Source organism: Tinamus guttatus, unplaced genomic scaffold (genome assembly GCF_059628265.1).
Source record: "Tinamus guttatus ecotype Peru unplaced genomic scaffold, ASM5962826v1 Tinamus_guttatus_pri_ptg000060l, whole genome shotgun sequence".
Taxonomy (NCBI): domain Eukaryota; kingdom Metazoa; phylum Chordata; class Aves; order Tinamiformes; family Tinamidae; genus Tinamus; species Tinamus guttatus.
In genome coordinates this window covers 11,066,705-11,093,935 of record NW_028288594.1, presented here as the reverse complement: position 1 = coordinate 11,093,935, position 27,231 = coordinate 11,066,705, and the positions used below count along the sequence as shown (strand labels likewise).

At 48.1% G+C, this 27,231-nt stretch overlaps 2 protein-coding genes across 2 annotated transcripts in view; one reads left to right on the top strand and one right to left on the bottom strand.

Moving 5' to 3' along the window:
- OSBPL11 (oxysterol binding protein like 11) overlaps positions 1 to 9,682 on the top strand; it is a 32,666-nt gene extending 22,984 nt beyond the window's left edge. Inside the window, exons 9-13 of the mRNA XM_088519417.1 lie at positions 47 to 545; positions 2,225 to 2,411; positions 5,751 to 5,933; positions 6,578 to 6,731; positions 8,028 to 9,682. Coding sequence (XP_088375543.1) covers positions 47 to 545; positions 2,225 to 2,411; positions 5,751 to 5,933; positions 6,578 to 6,731; positions 8,028 to 8,105 — 1,101 coding nt within the window. The 3' untranslated portion in view covers positions 8,106 to 9,682. The remainder of the gene's footprint in view (positions 1 to 46; positions 546 to 2,224; positions 2,412 to 5,750; positions 5,934 to 6,577; positions 6,732 to 8,027) is intronic.
- A 2,883-nt stretch (positions 9,683 to 12,565) lies between these two features.
- Positions 12,566 to 25,416, bottom strand: LOC104564504 (TGF-beta receptor type-2). The gene is made up of 7 exons (XM_088519416.1): positions 25,350 to 25,416; positions 23,319 to 23,562; positions 21,956 to 22,158; positions 18,832 to 19,646; positions 18,520 to 18,661; positions 15,935 to 16,062; positions 12,566 to 12,751 (listed from the first exon to the last, which is right to left on the bottom strand). Exons 1-7 carry the CDS (start codon positions 25,414 to 25,416, stop codon positions 12,566 to 12,568), a joined length of 1,785 nt encoding a protein of 594 aa, XP_088375542.1.
- Between the last annotated feature and the right edge of the window lie 1,815 nt (positions 25,417 to 27,231).

Genomic DNA, 27,231 nt, shown 5'->3' with positions numbered 1-27,231 from the left:
CTTTGTTTTACTTACTGGAGCTTTGGGGGTTTTCCTTTCCTTCCAGGTGGTTCTTCCCACCTTCATTTTAGAGAAGCGCTCGCTGCTGGAGATGTACGCGGACTTCATGTCGCACCCGGATCTCTTCCTTGCCATCACCAACGGCAGCAGCGCCGAGGAGCGCATGATCCGCTTCGTCGAGTACTATCTCACCTCCTTCCACGAGGGCCGCAAGGGAGCCATCGCCAAGAAGCCCTACAACCCCATCATTGGAGAAACCTTCCACTGCTCTTGGAGGATGCCCAAGAGCGAAGTGGTCACCGATGCCGGCAGTAACTTGCCTGCTCCTTCCTCCTCAGAGCAAGGAACTCTAGCAAAAGATCTGGAAGGCCAAGCAGAGCTGGACTATTATACAGTAAAATTCGTGGCTGAGCAAGTGTCCCACCATCCTCCCGTCTCAGGGTTTTATGCTGAATGTGTAGAGAGAAAGATGTGTGTCAATGCTCACGTCTGGACAAAAAGCAAGTTCTTAGGAATGTCCATAGGAGTGACTATGGTTGGTGAAGGTAAGTGCAAGTTGGTGAGTGTTTTTGTGTGTGTGTTTTCTTTTATTCCTTTTAGAAGATTGAAATATTAGCTTGAAAGAAAATCTGATGTATGCTTGAGGCAGCAAAAATAATGAATGCTGCTTGCTAGTTTTGTTGCAAAGTCTTTTCAGAAAAATGCATTTTCAGACATGTCAGTTGCTATTGTGGCTTTTTATTGTGGCTTTTCAGGTTTTTATTTTTAATGTACCTCTCGTTTCCTCTAACCCTTACTATCTGAGAACTTTAATGCATATCTTTCAATGATTTTGTACTTCCATTTTTTTCTGTTTATAAAATAAAGGGGATGCTACAGGCTCTCATTATAAATTGCAAGTTTAATATGAATAAAAACTACGCAGGCTTATGTATTGCCAAAAATTCAAAAATTTTCTGGATATATTTCTAATTTGAAAGAAACAAAGCAGTTCTAATTAATTAGTTCAGCTAACTTCTGTGGATGTTTCCAAATCATTGGGCAAGTTAGCTCAAATCACACAACTATTAAATAGAAATGTTATTCTGTTAGAACAGATTATGTATCTTACTCTTTAGGCCTTTCCTTTAACTACAGAAATTAGGCCCCTTAAGTGGAAATACCCTTCTCAATGCCCCGAACTGTAATTTCCCTTTAGTATTAGTATTTTTTGGTTCTGAATGGGAGATGCTTTCTCAGCTTTTCAATGGTTCTTGTGTGCATTGCCCAGCAACTGGGAACTTCAGATGCTTGAATTATAAGCTAGGCAGCTGGCAAGGGAGATGGAAGATGCATCTTGAAGTTTTGCCTGTGCCAGGTAATTCCTCCTGGCACAGGCTGGGAGGCCTGTGTCTCCTCTAGGGCATTTTTTCAGATCAAGAAATGAATCTGAATAAAATGGGAAATCCTGGAAGTGCAGCTTCCAAAACACACGGTGACAGTGTGTGATGGAGGCATGGGCTGATGCTAACAGCAACCAGCTGCCATGCTATGCTTTCTGTAATGCTCAGAGATGGATCCTGGGTGTTTGTATGGATTTCCACCCCCCCCCGCCCCCTTTTTTTTTTTTTAAGGAAACAAAACTCCACATTCTAAAATCCAAAGAAAAAAGTTTAATCTTTTTATGAGACTCTCATTGACATTTATTGCAAAAGCCGCTGTGAGGAAAGAGCTTTGTTTGTCTTGGCAGAGAGCTGCAGTAAGGAGGATTGTCTGTTTCCTGCCTTCAGATAGCAAAGGATGTATTAAAGGGAGAAGAAACAGCAGGAATGTTAGTCCTCCTCAAGATCTGTAGTTTAGGGTATTCATTTCTTATTTCCTTTTGGCAGCATAAATGTTGTGTTGCTGTGCTCCAGAATCCTTGGTGAGATAGCAGCAAGCATTTGTACATATGTCTAAAATAAGTATGCTGCAGAGTCTGATATTCTGCATGATAGAGCGATATTGCTAGGATAAATGTCTTTTCCCAAAAGGAATGTAAATGCATGTCACTCAGGTTAGTTCTTTCAGCAGAATGTTTGTGTCTGCAGTCTGTAATAAATGTCACTTCTGTGAGCTTTTTTCTTTTTCTGAGGGGGCTATGAGGAAAACCAGACAGAAGTAGCCCTGAGTACATACTGCAATAACTTGTTTGATCATGTCTAAAATTATGCTAATTTAGGGACTTTCTTATTTCTTCACACAGGTCTCCTAAGTCTCTTGGAGCATGGGGAAGAATACACGTTTTCTCTGCCTTGCGCATATGCACGATCAATTTTAACTGTTCCTTGGGTAGAACTTGGAGGAAAAGTCAACATTAACTGTGCAAAAACTGGGTATTCTGCAAGTATTAACTTTCACACCAAACCCTTCTACGGTGGCAAATTGCATCGGTGAGAGCACTACTTTGTATTTTTCCACATAATCTGTGTTATAGGGCTCCTGCAGTTGCATAACCACCCTGTTCTGTGTGTGCTGCATAATACTTATTTGACAATCTGAGGAAAATGCACTGTTTTTCCTTTCGTGAACACTTGAGATAGGCTTGTCTAGATAAGTACCGTTCGTAATCCTATCTCATGAGCTGCACGAAAAAAAGTAGACTGCATTTAAAGACAGGTAGGGAATGCCACATTATTTGTTGAATTTTTGTTACAAGCCGCTGGGACAACGGGATTCCTGGCTCCTCTTCCTGGCTGCCACAGGCTTCTCTTGTTACTGACAGAAGCTGCTCGGTATTTATCTTTTGTTTTGGTTGAGAAATGAGGTAGATCATGCTGTCTTAAGGGGTTGTCTGTTGTGCGCTCCGTGTATTGTAATTGTATTGCCTTGGAATTCTTTCTGTTTTTTCATTGAAATGCTTCAGTGCTATTGCTATTATATAGCAGGAGTCCCCAGCTTGCATTTGAAGAAGGCAAAAAAAAGTACTGCAGGGAATTTCGCTAAATAGTGTACTGGTACTTATCTGGGAATACAGAGATTATATCAAGTTTAAGCAACCTGTGGAAAATCTCTAGGTTAAAAAATCCTTATTTATTTATTTACCTTGAGCAATGTGTTTTTTCTTCATGGGGCAGCTGTGCTTCTTGTGCATGTTGAAAGAGTAACGGGTAAAGGAGGAGATGCCCAGGGAGAGTCTGCAGCTGTTTCCAGCGAGCTTCAGGAAGTGCCTCCATGCTGCTGCCTTTATGCTGTGCTTTTTTAGTGAACTTAATGGAAAAGCAGAATTCCAAAGCTTCTGCATCTCATTGGCGTTAGAGACTTTTTAGTAAGAGTATGTGCTATAGACTGGCCTTGCACGAACATGGAGGCAATTAATTAAGGAAGGAGAAAATTAAGTGCTATCGTACAATAAATACCTGAATCAGAGCACTTGGTGGTCAAGCATTCAGGGCTTGCTCAAAACCCTCCCTTAACTATTTCACTATGACCTCCTATGTATTTAATCTCACAGCCCAGAACATCACAAGCTCTTCAATGAGGGTAAAAATCCTTTTTAGTGGAACAGCAGGGTTAGGCTGTGCTTAAGGTTTAAGAAGTATTAAAAAAAAAAAATTAAGCGACCCCTTGTTTGGGTTTCCACGTTCGTTACTCACAGTGCATCTCCCGCCCCGCGGTCGTTCCTGTGACGTGCTCCAAGCTGTAGCCTGGGGCTCGTTGAATGTTTCTGTTTTAGAGAAGGTTTTGCTGTTAGTGCCCGGAAAATCCGTCGTGGAAGGAGAACTGTTGAGGGCACTGGAGCTATTGAGAACTCGCCCTGGTGGGGACCGGACTCGCCAAAAGCATCTCCCTGGGAAAGGGCGGCGTTGCCGTGGTTACTGGAGCACGAGGGAGTTGCTATAGCGATGCTATAGATTTTCCTATAGTGCCCCTCGTCAGACCTCAGCTGGATATGGGCTCCTTGCCCTGTGCCTCTTTCGCTCAATGAAATATTGAGGGAAATGGTAAATAGGAAGGGTTATGTCACAGAATCGTTAAGGTTGGAAGGGGCCTCTAGAGATCACCTGGTCCAACCCCCTGCACACGCAGGGTCACCTAGAGCACGTGGCACAGGACTGCGTCCAAGGGGGTTTTGAAGATCTCCAGAGAGGGAGATTCCACAGTGTCTCTTGGCAACCTGTTCCAGCGCTCTGTCACCCTCACTGTCAAGAATTTTTTCCTTAAGTCAACCTTGCCATGCTTACAAATAAATATTAGCAGGGCTTTTGTTACTGAACAGATCTGGAGAGCTGCCCTGGGCATAGCTGAGTGTCACAGGGTAGTGCTAAGAGCAAAATAAAATAAGTAAAACAAAGAACATGCTGAGAGTTTGATGTAGCATCTGTATCGTGCACCTTAGCTCTGCATGCTAAAACCTTGCTCACTTCAAGGTGTGCAGAGGCAGGAATTTGTGACCAATGTTAAAATATCGGGCGCTGGGTTGCAGCGTGGCCATGCAGCCCTTGGGAGGATTAAGCTCTTCAGTGCGTTGCAGAAGATGAGTCTGTGAATTCCGACCCCGCGAGTCCTTGGCAGGCTGGGGATTCGGTGTGGTGCGAGGGGGACTTCAGCACGTGTAGGTGCTTCACGAGGGGAGAAAGCTGCAGGGTGGAAAAGCAGCATAAAAGGAAGGCTGCCTCCTTGTTGCCTTCTCTCCTAGGTGTTTGCAGAAGCTGCTATGCATTTGTTAACACCCTGCAAAAAAAGGGAGGGGGGCTGCATCTGCACTTACTGCTCACGCTGCTCCAACGCCGGCCTGTTTTCTTGACCGAATCTTCAGTTTTGGTAATAGAAGCCAAGTGGCTGATGTGCGAGTTGACGTCCTTAGATACATGTCACGTAAGTGTGACAAAACACGAGTCCTGCATGTGCACGAAGAGCCCCTGCAGGGAGGGGAAGCCAGGGACAACGTGCCCTCAAGCCGGTGCTCCCGCGTCATCGGGGTTTCACTGCTGCACCCTGCAAGTCAGAGCGTGTCTTCGGCCTGTTTTGCATAACTAGCAATGCCTGTTCCCTTTCAGTAAGGAAAGAGTTGCAACCTCTCTCTGGGCTTTGTAATTTTAATTTCTGAACAAAAAAGGCATAATTCTCTTGCCTAGTTAAACTCAGTTTTCTCTACGGAGCTCATAATAAAATGAGCATCTCGGGGTCTTTAGAAAAGTTGGGAGGATGAAAAGAGAAATATGTATCAGTGTGTACTTATGGGGGCATTAAAACGTTTGTGCAGAATTTTGAGATCTTAAAATGTTATATGTTAGAGCAGCATTTTTAATATCACGAGTATCAGAGGTTTCTGTGGCAAACAGGAAAAGCAGTTTTCATTCATTTTTTTTGTTGGTGGTTGTGGTTTGTTACACATAGAATTTCCTTCTATGCCTTTTGTGCTTGTGTATCTGATATCTAATGTAAGCAACGCGAAAGTCTAAAAGCAGATTGGAGAAAATTCAGCAGTAAAGACTGACGTCAAGTGCCAGCAGGTAGTGAGGTATATTTTAAAAGCAAAGTTTAAACATAAAAACTAGCTGTATGAAAAGAATTAGTGCAATGAGGGAAAGTCATTTTCCTCTTTCAGCTTCTGTGTGCAAATGCCATTTAAGTAGCTAATGCCTCTAAAGACTGCGTAACAAGTTTGCAAACTCTTTCAGGGTGACCATGGAGTAGTCCCAAGGTGTCTTTAGTCTTGATGTTTTAGAAATAAATATAATTTTAAATAATTATTATTAATAATATAATAAAATAAATAATTTTGCTAGGGTCACCGGGGAGGTGAAGCAGAACGCGACGAACACGGTGGTGTGCCGGGTGCAGGGCGAGTGGAACAGCGTGCTCGAGTTCACCTACAGCAGCGGCGACACCAAGTGCGTGGACCTGACCAAGCTGGCGGTGACGAGGAAGCGAGTGCGGCCCCTGGAGAAGCAAGGACCGTTTGAATCCAGGTAAAATACATACTGGCACGGTTTGCTTTGGGAAAGGATGCAGGATTTTGCTGTGAGCCTTCTGGTGAATACCTTGAAAAACTCGCGAAGACACCTGGTTGTCCTTCATCAATAATGTGTAAATGTCCTTGTCTTTTTTAAAGTGTCTAATAGCGATGGAGGCTAAGTACATGCAGGGAAGTGTTCAGTCACCAATGTATTTTCTCAATGGAGAGTTGGTAAAGCTCCTGCTGGAACAGAACCTATTTATTTTTTTTCTTGACCTTCAGCTGCACAACTCAGTATCTCCTGGCAAGGTTGATCCTCACAAAGGCTGCTTTTTGAATACTACTTCCATGGCAACTGTAAAGTGTGCACAAAGGGACAGAGATGGGTACAGCCTGAGCCTCAGAACCACGTAAATCTGCCCCTAATTCCTAGCAAAGGTGCAAGGCTCAGCCACAAGCCCTTCCACCTGCATTGCACCATCAGGAGCTGTCTTATGTAATTTTATTTTATCTTTTCTGTCACATGAGACAAGAATTAAAAGGTGGACAGATTTACTGTTTTTTACCGTTTTGAAAGAATTGCACACAATGATCCTGCTACGTAGTTGGCAAGGTGAGAAAACTGCTGAAAAGTGAAGCCAATAATTTGTTTTGTAGGAGACTGTGGCAACACGTAACGGAGTCTCTGCGGGATGGAGACATCGATAAGGCGACAGAGCACAAGAGAGCCCTGGAGGAACGGCAGAGGAACGAGGAGAGGCTCCGCGCGGAGACCGAGACACCCTGGTGTACCAAATACTTCCTGAAAGAGGCAAGTTCCCAAGTAGTTTACATCTGACAGAGGAGAGAGGAGGCAGAGCTGCAGTGAAAGTAGTTGTAAATACAGGTATTCACACGCGGAGTATTTGGCCTTAGGTCTGACAGGATCTGTGGGATCTGGAGCAGGAAGTGTGGAAAGGGGCGACCTTGCCCTTTACTACCCAAGCACTCATTTTGCAAGTCCCCGACAACAAAATGTTTCCCTGTTTAGTGCTCAATTTTCTTTTTCTAAGCGTTTGATGTATGGCAAATTGCTCTATGTGTGTATTCTGCAAGTAGGCAGGACCAGTGAACCCCAGGAGGCAATAACAGCAGTTCTAAACTGTGCTGCTGTTGTGTGCACGTAAAGCCAAAACACCACTTCGGATAGCAAGGAGGAACTGGAGCATTTTCCATTCTTGTACCTTATGGATTGAATGGAGCTTTTGCATTCAATGACTTAACCTTTACTGCAATAATAGCAACACAGTAAGACTTTAACAAGGTCAGTTGCACATCACTTGGGAAGACTGGAGGCTGCCGGTATGATGCAGGCTTTAAAAGAGATTTTCCTTCTCATCCAGATGAGAACGTACGTGTAGAGAATCTTACTGATCCCCTTGCAAGAGAGGGGGGCTCCTTACTTTCATTTATGCTGCAATGAGGCAAAGACTTGTTTGAAAATTTATCTGTTAATGAAACATCCCCTTCCTATCACTCTATCTTTGCAAGCATTTAAAATCTAGGTTAAGCAGGTAGAGGTGGTTTTAACCCAAGGTTATGTTTAGCTCCAGGAAGCTTTGTCATTCTCTAAAGCTGTGTTAGTGATATTAGCTCAGATGTATGGATTTGCATTTGCTAACACCTAGACTTAGACAAGGTGAAATCATAACACTAATCTGAAAGAAAAATGAGGTGCAGATCTATTCAGAAAATGTAGCAGTTCTGGATTGAACATTTCTGGATATGCAATTGGGCTGTCTTAGAGCTGATCTGGCCCATGCAGGTGAGAACAGCACCTTTCCCCTGGGTTGCCTGCACGTGCAGTCACTTCCCACAGGGAGCAGTGGCCCAGCCAGGGGCTGGGCAGGTTCTGGGCAGACTGAGGAGCCTGTGGTGCCAATTTCTGTTGTGCTTCTTAACCTGGGGGAGTTAAAAGTGTAGACCTGGTCCTCTCTATTTCCACAGCTATCAGGTTGTGAGCAGAGAATACTCTCAGGGTAGCCTCTTGTAATTATAGCAGTTATAATAAACTATAGTTTATAGTTAATAGCTGAAATAAACTGTATTCTCTCTACTTGGATTGCAGGGTGATGGCTGGGTTTATCATAAACCCCTTTGGAAAACTGTTTCCACCGTACAAAGTCAGCAAATGGACAATAACTAGAGAAGCTGCTTGGAGATGAGTTTTCTGTTTCTGATATTCTCTCTCTCTGTCTGTCTCTCGAAATACGGTAATTACACTGAGTGTCCCCTTTTTTATGTAACTGTGGAAATTTAAACAAGCATAAAGAAATAAATATACTAGGGCACTTTAAAGCTATATATATTTAAAAAAAAAAAAAAAAAAAGTTCTAGAGTCAAACTTGCCAGGTACGTTCAACCAACCTTTTTGTATGATCCGAGAGATTTTATCTGAATTGTGTAACATTCTTCTAATTAGGTCTGGTTGCAAAAGCTGCCTAAGAGAGGAACTGTTTGACTTGAGAGTGGCGTGGGGACTTTTTTCTGAATCTTCAACAAGCTCCGTTGGGTAACTGAAATACACTTAGTACCCACATAAGCAATGGCAACAAAAACCAGCTGCTTCTATGCCCAGTGATTAACCTATGGTGAAAACTGGAGGGGTGTTTGGAAGATGTGCCTGAAATCAGTGTTACGAAACAACTGGATCATGACAACTTTTTTCTTCAGAGAGAATCCGTGCATGCGTCGGAGGAACATGGATATGGATTATACGTAGAGACTACCTTTTTTATGGATTTATAAAAGCAATTAGAATTGTAACCATGGAGAAATTTTTCCTCTGAAACATTTTAATATACTTGAAATAATTGACTTGAATTGGAAAAGGAATTTGAACACTTTTCAACTCCTAATTTTATTAAATCTCTTTGAGTGACTTGGATTTTGCTCATGTTATATGTAATGAGGTTTGACCCTTTTCTTCCTCCTCCACCTTCCCTTCCCAAGGACTAAGGCTTTCAAACTGAGCAGAGAACATACAATTTTGTATTTGAATTTCTCTGCCCATCTAAACATCTCAGAGGTGAAGTATCAGTGTTACAAACTGTCTCTTGGATTGTTTTGGTCTTTCTCCTGTGGTGTTATTTGGAACAAAGCAGTGAAATGTGACCTGTGAATACATGGACTGTATTTCATCTTACCATAAAAAAAAAAAAAAAAAGCTGATTATGCTGAAGACTAGGTATTGATTTTTAAAACACAATCAGATATCAGGAAACTGTATTCAGGTACAAACATCCTTTGTTTTTTATAAGTATTTTATTGAAGTCTAAGAATTGCTGGCAATTAAGAATAGTACTAATGGCTTTCGTTATTGTTGTAACTACAAGCTACCTTAATTTTTCCAACAGTGGTGCCTTACTCTGTTTTTTCTTCTGATGTAGTCTTCCAGTCAGTGTATATGACATTATCTGCCACTTTCCAGCCAGGGCAATGGCTGCACCTCATCCATCGTCATGAGAACTCGCACCCGTGTGGTCTGGTAAGATGTCTTTTTGTGGAGGAGGTACAAATGTACGATCGCATCAGAAGGTCAAAATAACCATGTTCGCTTTCAACACAAACTGTAAATTGTGCAAAAAAAAAAAAAAGTTGGATTTATGCACAACTCTTTTGATTCTCTTGTACATTTTTTGCTGTGAAATGCACTGAGATCTCAATGCGAGTCATAGTCCATTTGTGAGACATGGGGGTGGGGATAATAAAACTACAAAATGATTAATTCGTTTTGTTTATTTTCCTGGAGACCAGGTGATCAGAAGAGGAACTTGGTGTCCTTTTTTAGTTATTTTTTTATGCCAGTATTTTTGCACTATGCATTTCAGTCGTAGCTGTTTTCCTGCAGAGATATGTGCGTTAGGTCCTGCCTGCTTGTTTGTGGCCCTGTCACCTTGGTTTTGGTTGTCTGTCGGGCATTTTCGTGTTCAATCAGGAATGAAAGCAAAACCCTGTGGCACTAGATCCCACTCGTCCCCGGTGTGCAGCACGTGTGGGGCAGCCCCTTCGCCATGTCAGGGCTTGGGGTAGGAAACGTGATGAGCTCCCTCTGTCTGGGAGCTCATGAGGACCTGCACCAAGCTGGGAGCAGCAGAAGGGAAGAAAGCCTTTGGCCTGCCTTTGAATATTGTATATATTTCACAGTTTTTTGTCACATGGCAGATATTCTTTAAATAAAAAAACAGGGCTCTGGAGCAAGGTCCACCTTTTAATATTGCAGTGATCGTAGCAGAAAACCAAACTCCACTGATAAGCATGTACTTACTGAGGTGCAGATCTCTGACTCGGTCACTGAGCTCTGCTTAAAATTATGATCTGGGGATTTCTCAAGGTGATGGCTGTAAAACAGCCAGGAAAGCTCCCATGTTGGCCATAAACCCATTTGTGTCCCTTATATAATGTTATTAGTCAAGTTGCTTTTCTTCCAGCCTCATCTGGTATGCTTGTGGTTTCATACTGAGAAAGCTGTTACTAATTTTACTGTGTAAAAATAGGCTAACACCAAAGAAGTAGTCTTTTAAAATAAATGAGGCAATTCCTTTTACTGGATAGGGGAAATGAACTAAAATCTTCTTTTGTTCCAATCATCACACGAACTGGAATGGTTTCATGATGTCAATTTAATGGAAGTTTCTGGTTACTTCTGGAAATGGAAGATATAATAGAAAATGGTTCTTAGAAGAATGCTTGCCACCAAATAGCCAGCTTAAATTGTATGACATGGATGTGGCTGTTCTAAGAATTGCAAGTAACTTGTGGACTAATTAATGTATTTTTAACTCTCACCAGATTTGGTTCTCTTGCGTAGCTGCTGCTCTTTGCGTCTCCTACCCTCTGGGGTGAGGGGAAGGTTCGGTGCTGCTCCCTACCTGTGTTCCAGGAGCACAGGGTGCTCAAACAGGGAGCGGGACAGATTGTGGGATTTAGGCTCGTGTTCCCCTCTTCCTTGGTTTGATTGCACTGCACTGAAGCTGAGAGCTAAACTCCTTGATCTCAGTGGTTTTAGGCTCCTTGAGATAGAAACGGATCTTGAAGCTTAAAATAAGTGACTCCCTTCAGAGATCCCAGGTATCCTGCTGCTAATGTAAGAGCTTGGCGAGTCCTTTCAGGTAATGCATTCATTCAGGCTAAATATATGCATGTATAGCCTGTGTGTTTATATATTTATGTATATATTTATATATGTACACACACAGGGGCTATATATACACACACCCATTCTTGCATTTGGTTTTCACAAGAAAAATTCACTCTGTAAATTGGATGGAAGCTATGGCCCCAGTTACAGGTGGAGGTTTATATGTGGTAGGTGATGTAAATTTCTGTTAAGACTTGATCCGGGCTCCATGCAGCCTGACTCCTTTCTCCTCCTTCAAGGGAAGGAATCAGAAATAATTTTGCTCTGGGCTTTTAATTTAGGAACCATGGGGGAAATAAATAAGGTGGAAAGGGCAAGGAGAGGAAATGTTTTCTTGGGCGGGCTGGTGCTTGCATGACTGTTTTATGAAGACACGATGGAAGATGCTGCGGCTCTGCCTCCCTCCCCAGGGCGCCCAGGCTGCAGGGGCTCTCCCTGGCCCCCGTGTGGCAGCGGGGACGTGTGGCCAGGGACTGCCAGGAGGAGTTTGCCACGAGCCCCCTCCGTGCAGGCGGGCAGGGCCGGCGGCGCTGAGCACCATGCGCTCCCCGCGCGAGGCAGCGCGACCCGCAGAGCGAAGCACCGCTCGCCTCTGCCCTTCACCGCCTTCCCACCACGCGGGAAGCCTGCCTGGATCCGCTGCTTGCTGGGAGTGAAGATCCCTGCTCTGTCTGATCGTGATTCGTTGTGTTGAGTAGCGTAGAAGAGCGTTCCCAGAAGAACTGGGCAATGTTTTTGTGTTGACAGCAGCTATGGCACAAAAGCGGCGTTTACGTTTGGCTGGAAACTAGACCGCAACAGGCAGAAAGCCTTGTCTAGGTAGCCTGTGTGGAGGCTTTTCACAGTGGAACAGCAGCACCTGTATTGGTGGCTTTTATTGGAGAAACTTCCCAGGCTCACCTGAACTGTCAAGCCATTTGGCAGTTATATCAGGGATTCAGGAATACCAGGAATTCACTGTTGAATGTGTTGGAGTTGCAGCAACTGAGGCTTTTGATGACTGACTCCTTACAGTGTGGAGGGGACTGGCTGTTGCAGCAGTGATTTCCTTGAGAGTGGGTTTGTTCTACTAATGGTGTCTGAATATCTCAGGTAATCACTTAATATCTTTGGCTACACATACAGATATTTTAGGGTGGGCTATTAAGGAAAAAGAAAGTGTCTTGACCCTGCAGAAGCAGGGGAGAAATCTGCCGTGGCAACATTTGAAAGAATTCAAAAGATGGGCATCGAATTCAGGTGCTTATTAATAAAAGATTAAACATTATTATTTTAAAAAATAACAAAAGAAATGCTTTGCATCATTATACACTTAAAGTAAGTACAAAATCAGTTCATATACAATGTTGCACTCTAGCCAAAGTACCGATTCCACAGTTTTCCGCCCCGTATCCGCGCGATGAAACAGGTCTCATAAATAAGTTAGGTGCCAGCTCTTAGTTCCGCTGTGGGAGGCTCCGGCCGCGTCACTGCGCGGTCCTGGCGCCCGGCTGGGCCTTGCCAGCCTCGCGGTCCGTGTTGTTGTTGAGGATGTCGTCGCAGCCCATCTGCGCCATGAGGGCCAGGCGCTCGGCCACGCAGTGCGCCGTGAGGCGCGCCTCAGGGTCGTGGTCCCAGCACTCCGTGATGGTGTCGCACAGGAAGCGCATGCCCTGCCCATGGAAAAGCCGCCGTTAGACCGGGAAGCAGGGGGGGAAAGGGAGCGCGTGGAAGCTCCCAGGGGTTCTGGGTGTTTCCCTGCAGAAATGGTTGTTGGACAAGCCAAGTCTGAGGGGAAACCGCCTCGGTGAGCTGTGGTAAACTCCTGTTTGGACCATTGCTGTCACTGCTCCCTTAACAGCAGCAGCCTCGGTCAGCCCTGGATCCATTCCCAAGGGGGAGTCCCAGGAACCCTTCCCTGAGAGATGCTGCCATCACCGCGGGACTGACACCGAGTCCCAGGGAATTTGGCCCCTCCGTCTCCTGTTCGCACCTTTGCTGCTTGGATCGAGCATCATAAAACCAGGAGGAGAGACAGGCGCTGCGCACAGGGCTCTCGGTTTGCAGCCTGTGTCAGGATGAGCGGTGAGGGGAGAAGGCAGTTTTATCAAAATTAAGCTCATTAAATAGGCCTTGGTGTTTCAGCAGCTTCCTAAAGGGTAGGAATTAGGCACTTCCCAGTGTGCTTCCCAGTCCCTTTAGAGTCCACTCAGTTGCAGTGGATGCAATTCCCAGTTTCAGGTTGGTTTTGCTCGCCCAGTGCTTGGAAAAGGTCCTGGTAATTTAGGCTTAGAAATCAAACAAGAGTATTCAACTCCAATTTTTTTTCTTCCTTTCTTTAGCCCAGGCAGCTCGAGAAGTTATATTGCCCTTTTCTTTTACCATGTAATTCGTATAATCTATCCTTTTAAGTCATTATTAAAGAAGGTTGCAATACCCTGGGCAAATTATTATTCTACATAAAGCCTATTATTATTCTAATAAACCTGTGGGCATTTTTTTCAGTGTTTTTGTGTAAAATCTTAATTTCTGATTAAGAAAGCTCCAAAACCTTGCAGATACTAATATGAAAGAAAAACACGAGTCCTGCGCAGAGGCAGTGCCGCTGTCTCTGTCCTTTTGCACCTCTCTGAGAACTCCCTCTTCTGAGCTGGGATTTATGCTAAATCTGCTGTAACAGGCCCAGATTGGAGAGAACAGGATTGCACGGTACAGCTGGCAGATGGTAAGTTTTGGTGCTTCTCATGTCAGTCATTTATTAGCCTAGTTGAAAGGGCTTGAGGATAATTAAAGTGTAAAGATGAGCTAGCTTAGTGGGAGCGTTTAGAATGAGCCTTGTTTTTTTTTTTTTTTTTTTTTTTTTTTTTTTTTTTTTTTCAGCTAAAGCATTGGGTTGTCACACTGGGTAATTGTTAGCTTTTCTGGGCTTCTTGTGCCCTGAAATCATGACATTTAATTACAGCTTGCCTTGTAAACAAATATGCTGCTCTTTTGAATGGTACCAGTGTAGCATCTTGTTTTCTTACAGTGCAAGATGGGCTTCTTTGGGGTTTTATACTTGATACCCTACATTTGCGCAGGGAGGTGGGCGCCGTGTCTGGCCCTGGTTTTACAGTGTTGTTTTGGCAGCAGGGCTGCCTGAGGCTCTCCCTGCTCTCTCCCATCCTGGAGCAGCCCTTCGCTTGTGCCATTACAACAGTATGTTCAGCTTCCTGGTGAACCAGATCAGGGATTTACCTGAACCAAATATCCACTTTTTTCATGATGGAAAAGTGAGAAAAAAGGTATTTTAGCATATTTTTAAGTTTATTCAGGAGACTTTGGGGACAAACTTTGGCTGTGCAGCCTTGCAGGGAGTTGCTCTGGGGCTGCTGATGGGCAGCAAGGGCCCTGCTTGAGCCAGCTGCCCCAGGGAAATGAATACATGTGAACCTGTGATCTTGGATGCTGCTGGAAAATCCTAAATCAAGAATTTAGGCCCTCATTTAATGAGGGAACCCCATGGAAGCAGTGTTTTGAGCTCTGTGTCAAACTTATTTCCATGAGTGGGAATGTCTCGGGTGTTGCTAATTCACATGAATAACTTGTCTCCCTTCCTAGGTATCGCCCAGCGCCTCCTCCCCAAAGGCCGTGGTTGGGACGGGAGGCAGCGTGTGGCACAAAACCGGGATTTTCTGCTGTTTTCCAGCAGATGGTGCTGCCCTATCCTGCACGCTAGCGAGGCTCAGAAGGTGCCAGCAAAATAATGTAAAGCCAGGCCTGTAAGGGGATGTTTATTAGAGCAGCTAATATTAGCCAGAGGAAAACTCTCAGGAACACAAGATGGCTTTTCTGGTTCTCTTCCCTAGTGAATATTAGGTGGTCTAATAAAAGTTACTGCCTCATAAACCTTGCTTTGTTTACACGTTGGCCCAGCCCCGCTGCAGCGAGGTGATTTTTTGGCGGTCGCTGCAGCCCAGTGCCCATCAGGACGGCCGTGCTGGGGCTCTCCCGCCTGCCGTTTTTCACAGCCCAACATCTGTGTGTTTTTAATGTGGTTTCAAAGTTTATCAGGGAGGCGAATGGCCGAGGTGAATACTCAAAGCTTCAAATATGCAGCAGCTCGGATTTAGGTGCCAGTATTTTGCTTCACCCCCATGAGGGAAGAAGCCTGGGTGAGCTTCAGAGCTGAACTTGCTGATACTGATGGCCCAGGAGAAACCAGAGGTTTATCTGACTCTATCTGAAGCCTTGGTTGCTCAGGTACCATGGTGCTTTGGGCAAACATAATTTTCTCCATATTTTAGGTGGATGATGTTGCAGGGAATGTGTGGGATTCTGAAGTTATGTGGTTGCTCTTTAACTGTAACCAACATCCACTCCGACTGGAAGTAATGGTAGTGTTTTTATGGGCAGATACTCCAGAATGATCTGTGCTGACCAAGCAATAAGCCCTATAAGGCTCTATGACCCAGCAAACCCAGTCTTTTAGGCTGTTTTTCAGGTCATCTGAACTGCTGCTGGATGGATGGCGTTTTCCATGTTTCCATTCCCATAAGAAAGGACAAAGTTAGGCAAGAGCTGGGGGAAGAGACAACTCTGTCAGGTGCAGGGAGTCCCTGATGTAATAAACTACGGTAGCCCCGGCTGGTGGCTTTTATAGGCTGGTCTAGAAGGGCTTATCGGAGCTCCTGGCCAAGATGAACTGGCAGCAGGACCCAGCAGTTCTGCTTGCATTTGTATTGATTACAGCAGCTTTCCTAAGTGCTTGGGACTCAGATCCGTTTGCACTGAAAAATGCAAGTTTCCAGTCAGGTCAGTGAAGTTGGACAACGTGAGTTGCGCTTTTCTCAGCCATCCACTTGCTCCTTGCTTACCTGATGCACCAGCCAGCTGCTGGGGATCTCAGGGCGTCCTCTGCCGTGCAGCACGATGTCTCTCATGGTGTCCACGCAGGGCTGCTCCTGCACTTTTGACCCAAAAGGTAGCTCGTAATTCTTTACTTCTGCAAGGAAACAACAGGAGCGTTACAAGGTGTTTCTCATACATTCTTTGCACTGTCTTGGTATGGCCCAATGGATAGGAATAAATTTGTATTAATCAGTTTACAAAAATAAACTTATTTGGAAACCTTTTAGGATTTGAGCATGGAAAAATAATGCTGGGAGATGGTGTGTTTTCATGTCAAAGTTGTTTTCAGAGATGTCAGCAATGGGTATCTTACCCCTCTACTCAAAAGCCTCTCCTTGGACTCAGTCTTTAGAAGAAGCACATTTCTAGCAGGTAAAACATGGTATGCAGGCAAAAGATGAGAGAGGCAATCACGGTACCAACATGCAGGTTCCTGGTACAGACAGCAGCTCGTTTAGATGGGAAATGATTCTTCTATAAGAGCAACCTCCAGACTGTAGGATGCCAACAAGAAGTTCCATTTTGCACAAGTGCGTGTCCACCGTGGTTTCAGCCAGTTGCACTGCTCACCACTGCGAAGTGCCGCTGAGCACTTGTGCGCGTTTCCCCACGTGAGCTTGCGAGAGGCACAGTGTGTCGGTAACGGGGTCTCCAGAAGGGAAGAACTAGATTCCTCTTGTCACTGCTGAGCTGCCTGGGGACCGAGAGGAATTCTTTATTCTGCCACGAGGAAGACCTGGTAGCCCGTGTGAAGGCCTGTGCTATCAGAACCAGGTTGTTCAGAACCATGGTACCCAGCTTGGGCTGTGAACAAAGTCCTGCAGCATCAGAAGGGCTACAGGCAGGTGAAACCCCATGGCCACGCCAGGGAAGGGCAGCACGGGATGTGAGGGGGCTGGAGCCGCTGCAATGGGGATGTGGAATGGTCTGAGCTAGGCAAGGCTCTCACATAGGGAGAAGATTCGGGACAGCTTTCTTGCCAGGGGTCAGAGTTTCTTCCAGCTCCATAGAAGAACTACTCCATGGAGCTTCCACAGGAAGAAGATGGGGGAAAGAAAAATGGAAAAGCAAATAGCAAAAACACAACCAGAGCACGCTATAAAAAGAAGAGAGAGTAGCAGGCGGGATGACAGTCAGGGGATACCACCAGGGTGATTAATTAAATGTTTTATAACACAAAAACTCTGTGGCCAGGATGTGACTAGGAAAGTGACAGGGAAGGTGGCAGTGCTGGAGGCTGGAGTTTGTGTGTCCCTGTTGCAATATAAACTCTCTGGCACAATCTTTAAAAAAGTCTTTGCAGCTGAGGAAAAGGGGGAGGTAGGAAGGAAGGAGCCAACTTTGGCTCTTCCTGTTTGCTTTTGTTTGCATCATCAGCAGTTACTTGGATTTAACTTCAAGTTTGGCCCCACTTCGAGCGGGGGCTGGACCAGATGACCCCCTTGAGGTCCCTTCAAACCTCAATTACTCTACAACCAGTGTTAGAATTTGGATCGTTTTAGCGCTGCAGGTGCCAGACTGCAACTGCGCTTGTAAGGCCAAGTAACTGGTGCCTTTCTGTGTTTCTTTAGTTAAAACAAAGGGATAAAGTCCTTACTCACCTCGGGTGAGTCTTTGTGTCAAGTATTTTCATGAGTGCCCTCCTGGGATAAACCCAACGGCTGAAATTTTGAAGAGCAGGGAGCTTCCCTGGCTACCCTCGCTGTTGAAGACCAGCATCCTGGGCCTCCCACTGGACTTTCTGGTCTAAATCAGGTCAGTTTTGGAACAGAATTCTGCATCTGCATTTGCTGAATTTGATGTGGATCTGCCTGGAAATATGGGATAAAATCCTGGCTTCATAGAGCTGAACAGGGAAAATCCCTCCAGACTTCAGAATAGTTGTGATTTTGCCTGTGAGCTGTTTTCAGTTGCATGTTTTTCCCTCTTATTCCCATACTCTGCTTTGTAATGTTTTGTTACCAGGAAATACTGAGCCCTGGGACAACCACCCCCCTCATCACAATGGAGAGCCAAGGAGATCACTCTGAACTATCCCCACCAGGCCTGGAGGGCCTCTCTAATTCCTGCAGTCCTCTGTGAGGTTCCTCAGGACCTTGTCACTGTGGTGGAAACTGCGGGGGACCATCTGGTCTCGTGACAGAAGAGAGGCCTTTCCACAGGACGCAGGCAGAGCTGATGCCTTTGAGTGGGGCTTCCTGGAGCATGAGGCCTCCTTCAATGGCATTTCTCCAGCTGCAGACAAAAGTAGTGGTGTCCCCTTCCCTGCTCTTTGACCACGGCGCTGGTTTCCCTCGTGCTGTGACACACAAGGTCATTAGCTGTCTCTGTTACCACAGAACTTGGGGGAATCTGCTACCCACCCTCAGCAACCCTCTAGAGAGAGGTCATGCGAAGCAAGCGCTGCGCGAGATGAGTCCAGCAGTGAGGCAGAGCGGAGTCATCGCTGCTTTGGGGAAAGAGAGTGTGAACCACAGAGCATCACAGAGTTGGTTCCCTGAACACCAAGGGAGCAAAAATGTGCAAAAGAAATGTGGTGCAATGTTCCTACCTCCTACCACTTCACATCTGGAGGCCATTTCCCATAAAACCAGGGCCATGGAGTAGACATCCATTTGCTTGAAAGACTCCAGATCTTCGAGATTTACTCTGGACTCCAGGACCTCCGGGGCCATGTACCTGGCGGTGCCCACCTGCCCGCAAAGAGGAGAGATGTTAGCAGAAATGCCAGCACGTGGCACCACATGGATGCAAACCCCTGGTCCCTGAAGGGATGCGGCTTCTGCTTGGTGTTTGAGAGCCCAAGAGCACACGTGATGTTAGCAAAGTGCTGCCCGGGGCATGGGAATTGGGTAGTACTTGCCTGCCCGCTGTTTGCAAAGTCATCAACCGTCAGGGAAGGGTCGAGGCGGATGGCGATGCCGAAGTCGCACAGCACGCACTCCTGCTCGTTCTTAACCAGGATGTTGGTGCTCTTGATGTCCCGGTGGGCGATGGGGATTTTTGGCCGGCCGCAGGCCGTGTAGTCGCTGTGGAGGTGAGCCACCCCGTTGACGAGGGACCCTGCCATTTTCTGTAGGTCCATCCAGCTCAGGATGTGCCTGGACAGGTAGTCCTTGAGGTTGCCGCGGCTGTGGTAGGCCGTGATGAGCCAGTACTCCTTGCGGGGCCCCGAGCCCCTGTCCTCCGCCGTGAGGAACTGCAGGACGCTGTCGTGCTTGAGGCTGGCATCTGTGAAGATCTGGCTCTCGTTTTTCCAGGAGGAATATTCCTCGCAGGGGAAGATCTTCACAGCCACTGTCTCATACTGCCCCGAGCTGGCATGGTTTAGCTTGGCCCTCCAGACCTCAGCAAACTGGCCTTTGCCCACCATTTCGTCGAGCTCGATGGGGAGCAGCTCGGTGTTGTGGTTGATGCTGTTGGCGCAGGTGGAGCTCATGGCGGCCTGGTTGTCGTCCATCATCACCGACAGCTTCTCGTCGCGCTCGGCGGCCTTGCCCCGCTCGGGCAGGGCCGGGTGCTGCACGTGCTTCTGGCCCCACGCCTTGGCTCGCTTCCTCCGCTTCTGCGTGCGGCACAGGTAGAAGATCACCGTGATCATGACGGCCACCAGCAGCGGGGGCAGCAGGCTGATGGCCGCCACCGGGATGACCTCTTTGCTCTGCAGCATGGAGTATCCTGCGGGAAGGGAAGCAGATATGAGCGCGCCGCGGCACAGGGTCTGCAACATCTTGTTCTGATCACGCGTAGGAGGAAAATATGCGAGGTGGTTAATAAAGCGCAGCCGTTTGCAGGGACATAACGCACGCTGTGCACAAATCCCCTCGGAGCAAAGGGTAAGGACTCAGATGCGTGTGACTGCTTAGAGGGCCGCTCACTCCAGCTCCATTTATCAAGCGAGGACTCAGGACTGCAGGGCTGGAAGAGACGGTGGGTCACGGCATGTGGAGGACCAAGGAGGTCTCATGCAGGTGGCCAGTGACCAGCACCTTCTCTTGTGCGTGTCTCCTCCACCAGCCCATCCAAGGAGCTGCTGGAGGTGTCTCCACGCAAGCGCCAGCAAGAGCAGCCACCGCGACGGCCGCTGGTGTGAAGGGCAATAGCTGCCGCCGCTCGCCAGGGTCTGTGTTTAGCTTTGCGCCGTGCTGCGGCGCTGGCACCCGCCTGCGGCCCACGAATGGTTGATTTGGTTCAGTTCTTCTGAGCCCCATCAACCTTCAGATCATTGGGGAGAGGGGGGAAAAAAACCCCCAACAACCCTCGCACAACATATAATTGTCTGATCCTTTGATGTTTGCAATTCCTGGAATAAACATGCTGACTTCAGTAGAGATATTCAAGTAAAATCTTACTCAGAGGTTTTCCTGCCAAGTATAATAACCCAGGGGAAGAGGGATAAGAATCATTCCATAAGCAAAACTCTTGCTGTTTGACCTCAGTGTGTGCAGATCATAATTCAGGTTCTGGAAAAACAGAGCATTTAGCTATTTTACTTGGCAAATTTCAAAAAAATCTGCTGCAGCTAATTTCTGCAAGGCTGTGAAAGCGTTTCTAAAATAGGCATCAAGTTCAAACCACAAGATCAACCTAAACTGATATAAATCAATAACTAACTCAGGAATATGTTTATTTTGGAAAGCATTAGGCCTGGATATCACCTACTGCTTTAATGGATTTACCCGATGCTTAGGATCACATCTCTGAAACTCGAAAGAAAGAAAGAAAGAAAGAGATTTTTTTTTTTTAAAAAAAAAAAGAATTATGTGCAAAAGGGCTGCAAACAGTAACTTAACACAACTTCAGCAAATTCCTTGGTGAGGATGCCCCTTCCCTGTGCAAAACCCTTGGTTCACTGGGGTGGGAGGGCTGAGATCTGTCCCTGGAAAAACAGAGGGGGCTGCTCTGCTTTCTCTGCACTTAACTGTGGACCTCTAACCCCAAAAGTCGTTGGGTGCTGCTGCTTGGGTCCATCCTCATGTGTCTACCTCAACCAGCAGCTCTTATCTGTATTCCTTATTGCTTTGCTCGGAGTCGGTCCATAGAAGCGGAGGTTACCATAACATTTCAAGTCAAACACCAAAAAATTACTTAAAACAGTAGAAAGGGATGCAAATAGCTTGTTTGGAGAGGGTCTTGCAAAGCTCTTGGCTTCGTTCGCGCTGCAAGGTGCTGATTTAGCCAGTGGTCATTTTGGTGTGAAAAGCTGTATCCCGGTGTCAGGCTCGGGGTTGGCCGCGTGCATCCCTGTTTTTTTGGCCCTGGCAGCGGCGCGGGCTCCGCATCGGTTACCTTCGTTAGAAGCGGCTCGTTTGCTCGGCCAATTTGCGCTTCGTGCCATGCCCCGTCTCCCCCCGCGCCGCGGGAGCCGTCGCGCTGCCCGCTTGCAGGTTATACTTAGCCTCGTTTTTGGCATTTTGTTGCTCTGTAATTATGGAAAACCAGAGGAATATGGGGGTGCTTTTCTTGCGGGTTGGATTCAGCGTGGCCGACTGGTGCTGGGGGAAGCCTGTGCCTCCCCCCTGCACAGCAGAGGGTTAAACAAGACCCCAGAGGTTCAGGATTGAACGAGGAGCTTCGTTTTCCCTAGTGTCCATGTCCGGTTCCGACATGGGGGCAGGATTGCCCCAGTGAAGTTTAGTTCAAGCTTTCAGAGCATCGACTCTCCCGGGGGTCACCCCAGCGCTGGGGTTTCGATCTGTCCCGTACCGGAGGGCACGGCCGTGAGTGAGATGGTGGATTTTCCATCTCCGGATGTGTTCAGTGCCAGACTGAAGGCATTTCTGGCAGGGGTCATTTGACCACAGCCAACACCGGGCTCTGTGCTGTGGTAACTGGGTAAAAAATGTAGCTACAGGAGGTGAAAGATGATGTTGCAGCAGTTCTATCTCCCTTGGAAGTGCAAGTCCTGCACTCCCAATGAGGGAGTCGGGTACCGCGAGCAGCAGGCGCTTCTCGCTACCTTAAATAACGTCCATAAAAACACTCACCGTTGGTGTGGTTCTCGAAGATGAGTTTGTCATTGCATTCCTGCTCGTCCACACAGCCGCAGATGTAGATGGCACCGTCCTCGCTGGGCTGGTGGCTCATGATGCAGCGGGAGGTGTTGTAGTTGGGGACCATGAGGTTCTCGATGGGGTGCTGGGGGTTGTGGCACAGCGTGCTGATCCTGATGCTCTCGTTGTCTTGCCTCCTGCAGGGGACAAGGGAAGGGAGAAAATGTTAGATGAGAACCCCAGCCTTCAGAAAGCGGCAGCCCTGGGCCTGTTGTCCCAATGTCACCAGGTAAACTTCCCAAGGTCACCTGGATGCCATCCTACACTGCTGCCAGTCATTAGTCTTTAAGGCATGCACTTGTTGACTTGTTTGCAGGGGTATAAATTTTTCCTATGTTTATGTTTAGAAGGGATGGTGCTAACACTGTTTCCAAATGGTGACATTTCAGCACCCATCAACAGCAGGACCTGAGCCAAAGACCCCGCTGGCTTCCAGGGAATATTCCATGGGTTAATAACCACCCGCGGGATCACGTAAGGGCCCCATGTGCCCTGTGTGGGGTTGGGAGCAGCATCCCTCTTCATTAGCCATACAAAACTGCTGCCACATCCAGGTCACTCCAAATGCTCCCCAAATTCGACAGAGCCAGTCCCAGCTATCGTCATCTCCCACACGAGCCCCACGCAGCCCTTATAGACCTGAACGTGGCAAAGCCGGGGAGCCTGGGACAGGGGAATTTTTGATTTTGGTTTGTGTGTTTTTGTGTGTGTGTGTTTTTTTCTTTTGTTTTATTTTCTTTTTGTAATTTTGTTTTCCTGTCGTCGTTTTGTTCTGCTTTTGGCTCCTAACATGGCAATTACGTTGAGGCAGGATGCTGCAAAGGGCCCGCATGGCTTTGCCCCTAACTAGCAGGTTGAGCTCAAGCGCCCAGCTGCTTTTCCCTTCTTCCGACAAATCAAAAGGGATAGAGGGGAAAAGTCCCTTTGGGTAGACCCCAGATGGACATTTTTGTTGGTTTTCCCCATGGGGAGCAAAATGCATCTGGGATGGCAAGCGGGGCATTCAAGAGCTTGCATTTAAAGCATTTATAGCTCTCTTGAAAACTTTGTGGCCTGAGGACCTGAAGGATGGGCTGGTTTTGCCCAGTGGATTCAGCTTGTGAAGCTACACGGGAGATGTCACGCAAGCGAAGCAGGCTCGGCACAAACCCATGGCGTTTTGCATTGCAAACTGCATTTAACGCAGTTTCCTTAGGAAAAACAAAACAAAACAAACCATAGGCAAGGCGAAGCTCTCTGCTGCAAACCGCGAACGCCGGCGGATGGCGGGAGGGCCGCGCGCGGGGCCGCCGCTTACCAGATGGCCACGCAGATCTCGTAGGGGCTCTCGCAGTAGGAGTTGAGGTTGCAGTTGCTGTAGCAGACGCGCTCCTCGCAGGCGGGCGCCGTCGCGTCGCACCATTTGCACAGGTTGGTCTTCAGGCTGCGGCGCGCCGCGGCTGCGGGCACAAGGGGTGCAGAGGGGTGAGCGCTTCCCCCGGGGCCGCGGATGGGGCTGCGGGTTGGGGCATCCGCCCGGAGCGGAGGCGGCTGCATCGGCCCTGAGGAAACAGGCGCCTCCAGACGGGGATCCCGCGCAAGGGGATGATGCCGCCCGTGCCCGGCCGCGCCGCGCGTCTCACGAGTGTAAAAGCAGGTCTATTTTTATGCCGAGGGTGAATGAACCGCTCTAGGGTGCGGAATACGTCCCGGCTAAATTTAAACTTCCTGCTGCAAGGCTGCTGGTGTGCCTTCCAAAAAAGAAAAAAACCCAAAACAAAAAATAGGACAAACAAAGCAGCCGAGAGGCTTATATATAGATACATACCAATTTTTGGTCTAATTTAATAAATGCCCTTGGCGAGGTGCTACGGGGTCCAGCAACCTGCTGTGAGGACCCGGGGACACACTTGCTGGAGGGAGGGCGTTTTTGGTGGCCACATCATTGAATGCTGCAGCAGGAGACCCTGACTACCAAGGTGGTCCTGTGGACCAAGCAAGGGCCTCACATTGGCCACAGAGCACCCACCACCAACCACGACACGGCCCCGGTGCCGGGGGCTGCTGCCAGCCAAGGGGTCTCTTGTGGGTGACCCGATTAGCGCCAGCAGCCCCTCCAAGGGACAGCGCCCGAATGTGTGACCGGGATTTGGGGCGCCCGTGCCCAAATGCAGCTCCCTGCGGCGCAGGGCCAGAGCAGGGCTTGCGGGCTTCAAACCTCAGAAAAAAAAGCTTTTATTCTATGTTTGTGTTTATTTGTGTTTTTATGTATTTGTAAATGCAGCTCAACAGGCATAAAAAAAATAACATCACTGCGATGCTGGTGTGTGGTTAGGGGGCTGAATGCCACGGTCCTGCGCGGCAGCATGAAGGAGGCTAAAGAGTTAAATACGGAAACGTGATCCAGAAATGCAGCAGTAAGCGGACAAAACGCTTCGGAGACAAACTGTTCCGAGCCAGCTCCGCCTGCGACTCCGCGCTCGCTCTGGAGGAGAGGTCAGGGCGGGAAGATCCAGTTTTCCATCCCCCTTCTCCATCTCTCCTGGCGGGTCACGGAGGAGGACGCCAAGAGCCGGGGCGAACGCGAAACATCAAAACACAAACTCCAAAAAAAAAAAAAAAAAAAAAAAAGAAAAAAATCTGGATAAGCAAAACTTGGAACAAACTATAAACTAATTAAATGTGGGCTGAGGAGCCCAGAAATAAATTGAAGCCATAAGGAGGCGGTGGGAGCCAGTGGAGAGCGGGGTCGGGCAAAGCTGCTGTGCGTTGTGGAGGGGGTTGACGTGACGGCTCGGTGGGTTCGTGGGGGACCTGGCGCCCTGTCGAGGGGCTGGGTCCTTCCCATGGCCGCCCGCCGCCCTGCAGAGGCTGTGGGGTCGAGTGGAGCTGCCCCACAAGGGACGACTGCTCCGTGGTGCCCGTGTGAGCAGCGGCCGGGCCCGTCGGGGTGCGCAGGGGCACCCCGGGAGCCAGCAAGGGAGAGGGGCCGGGTCCTGATTGCGCTTGGCACCGGCGCCGCCCGATGCCCAAACAGCCGCACAGGCTCCATGTCTGGTCCAGCTGGCCCTTCTTCAAACAGGCTGGTTACTGCCACTTATTATTCTTATTTTTTTCCCCGCTTTGTGCAAATATCCCTTCCAACGAAGCGTGTAGCAAATAACGCCGAGCCGGATTACGCAATGGGCTGGGGCCGGGCCGGAGCAGCCGCCTTCCCAAATCTCTTTCAGATGCTCGAGTGACATCACGTGGCGGCCTCCCCTGGGAAGGGCTCTGCAAACCCCACGTCTTCCCAGGTGCCGTCTGCATTTCACCCACGGCCAAGCCACGGGCTCGTGCCCGGGGTTACCTGGCGGCTTGCGGCGCCTCTTGGCCTCGGGAGCTGCGCGCTCCTCCCCGAGAGCCGGGGCGCCCATCGCGTGCGCTCGCCTGCGCTTGAAAACAACAACAGCTCCCCTGACTCATCCGCCCGACGGCCTCTGAGTCAGGTTTTTATTTCTGGGCTTCCCTGCTCGGCCCTGCGCGGCGCGGCGAGCCGCCCGCGTGTCGCACACACCCCCCGGCCTCACGCCTGCTTTTCCCTGCAAAAACACAACCATTTCCCTGCCATTAGCGAACGGGAATGATCTGAGCCTGCCTACCCTGCCTTTTATTTTCCCTTCTAGAAACTCTGCAGATGAACTAAGGCCGGCTGTAAAGTAAACCTCCTTTCTTTTTTTTTTCCTTTCCAGGCAGCCTTTTTCTTTCAAAATAGCAATAGGGAGTCGCTAACAGTCTTGGCCTGAGCACTGAGCATGCAGCCATTAACCCTTTCATGCCCCACTATGGTCCCTTGTTGTATATGAGCGGCGACACCGAGGTGGGATGAGCGCCCGGGGGGGTCCTGCACAGACGTCCCCCTCCACCCGGGGGGTCCTGCATAGAGCTCTTCTGCACACAGGTCCCTGCCTATAGGTTTCTTCACAGAGGTTCTTTGCAAAAAGGTCCTTGCCTAGAGGTGCTTTGCATCCCCCAAAGCAGCATCTCCATGCACCACCTCCAGGTCAGGAGCAGGGAAAGGGCACCAGGAGTTACGGGTCATCCCCACGAAACGCCCTCTCTCTCACCGTGGGGATGAGCCACAGTAAATAGTTTAATCACCACATCTCACTCTTTCTGTGGGGGCTGTCCCCATTTTACTAAGTGCCCTGAGGAAAATTTGTAGGATGGAATAAAACCCTTTAAGAGAGCAAGAGATGGAGGCAGCCGCGGCAGCCCGGCCGCTGGCCAGCTGCGACGTGGGCTGGCGCGCTGGGCCCTCAGGAGGTGCCTCTGCTTTCAGACATGTCCTCACGAGAGCTGTGTCCAGCCCAGCCCTAACCTCGCTATCGTCAAGGCCTACGGAAATGCCGAGCTGGACACGGTTCTCCTCCCCGCCTGCGTGGTGTGTTTGGTATCAGTTTGGTATTGGTATCAATTTCCCTTGCATGTATTAAGCATCATGCAAACAGCTAGGCCATACCATGCTACAAAATCCCTGCTGGCTTCACACCAGTGGAAAATCAGCCCAAAAATGTTCTGCAGGGCCCAAAGTGAAGCCCTTCCCAAAGGCACAGCCATTCCAGCAGGGTTTTCCACCACTTCCATGCAGGCAGTTTGCACTGGGGCTTGAATGCAACGTGCTAGAGAAGTGTGATGGAGACATGGGAGGTTTGATGCTCCAGGGCCTCATAAACAAATGCTTAGTTTACTCTCTGCATGGAACAATTAAGGTAATAAAGTTTATTTTGTTGTGCATTTTTAAATGTCTTCCTGGACTGCTGGTGTGCTGCACTGAGATACTATTTCTCTTTCACTTGGAGACTTCTGTTAAATATAAAAATTACTGGACAGACAAAGTCTCATATAGTTCTACAAAACAGACAGTAAAGTTTTCAAGAGCAAACAAAGCCCTCTGGTCCTGAGGTCCTGGAGTTCCTTAAGCCTTGGCCCAATGCTGTGAGGAGAACAGCGAGGGATTATCAACACAGGCCTTCACTGTGTCTTTGAAAAGTTAGAAAACCACAGAAAATTCTTTGTGTGTTTTGAGCTGGTCTTGTCAGTGTCATTAAGTCATCACTAAGGCACTATGGTGCTAAGGGCTGGCCAGACACCCTGTTGGGTGCTGTTGACACCGCTGTCCCTCTGAGCCCCTAAAGCACCTGCTTCACTCAGTACACCCCTCACTGGCCAGGAAAAGTCAGGGCCAGTTC

Bases quoted from the DNA above. Each gene is read 5' to 3' on its own strand.
- LOC104564504 (XM_088519416.1), bottom strand. From the start codon at position 25,416: ATGGGCGCCCCGGCTCTCGGGGAGGAGCGCGCAGCTCCCGAGGCCAAG. The intron at 23,563-25,349 runs GTAACCCCGGGC...CTGTTTCCTCAG, and splicing joins GAGGCGCCGCAAGCCGCCAG to GGCCGATGCAGCCGCCTCCG. The intron at 16,063-18,519 runs GTAGGAACATTG...GTTTCCTTGCAG, and splicing joins CAGATGTGAAGTGGTAGGAG to AAGTAAAGAATTACGAGCTA.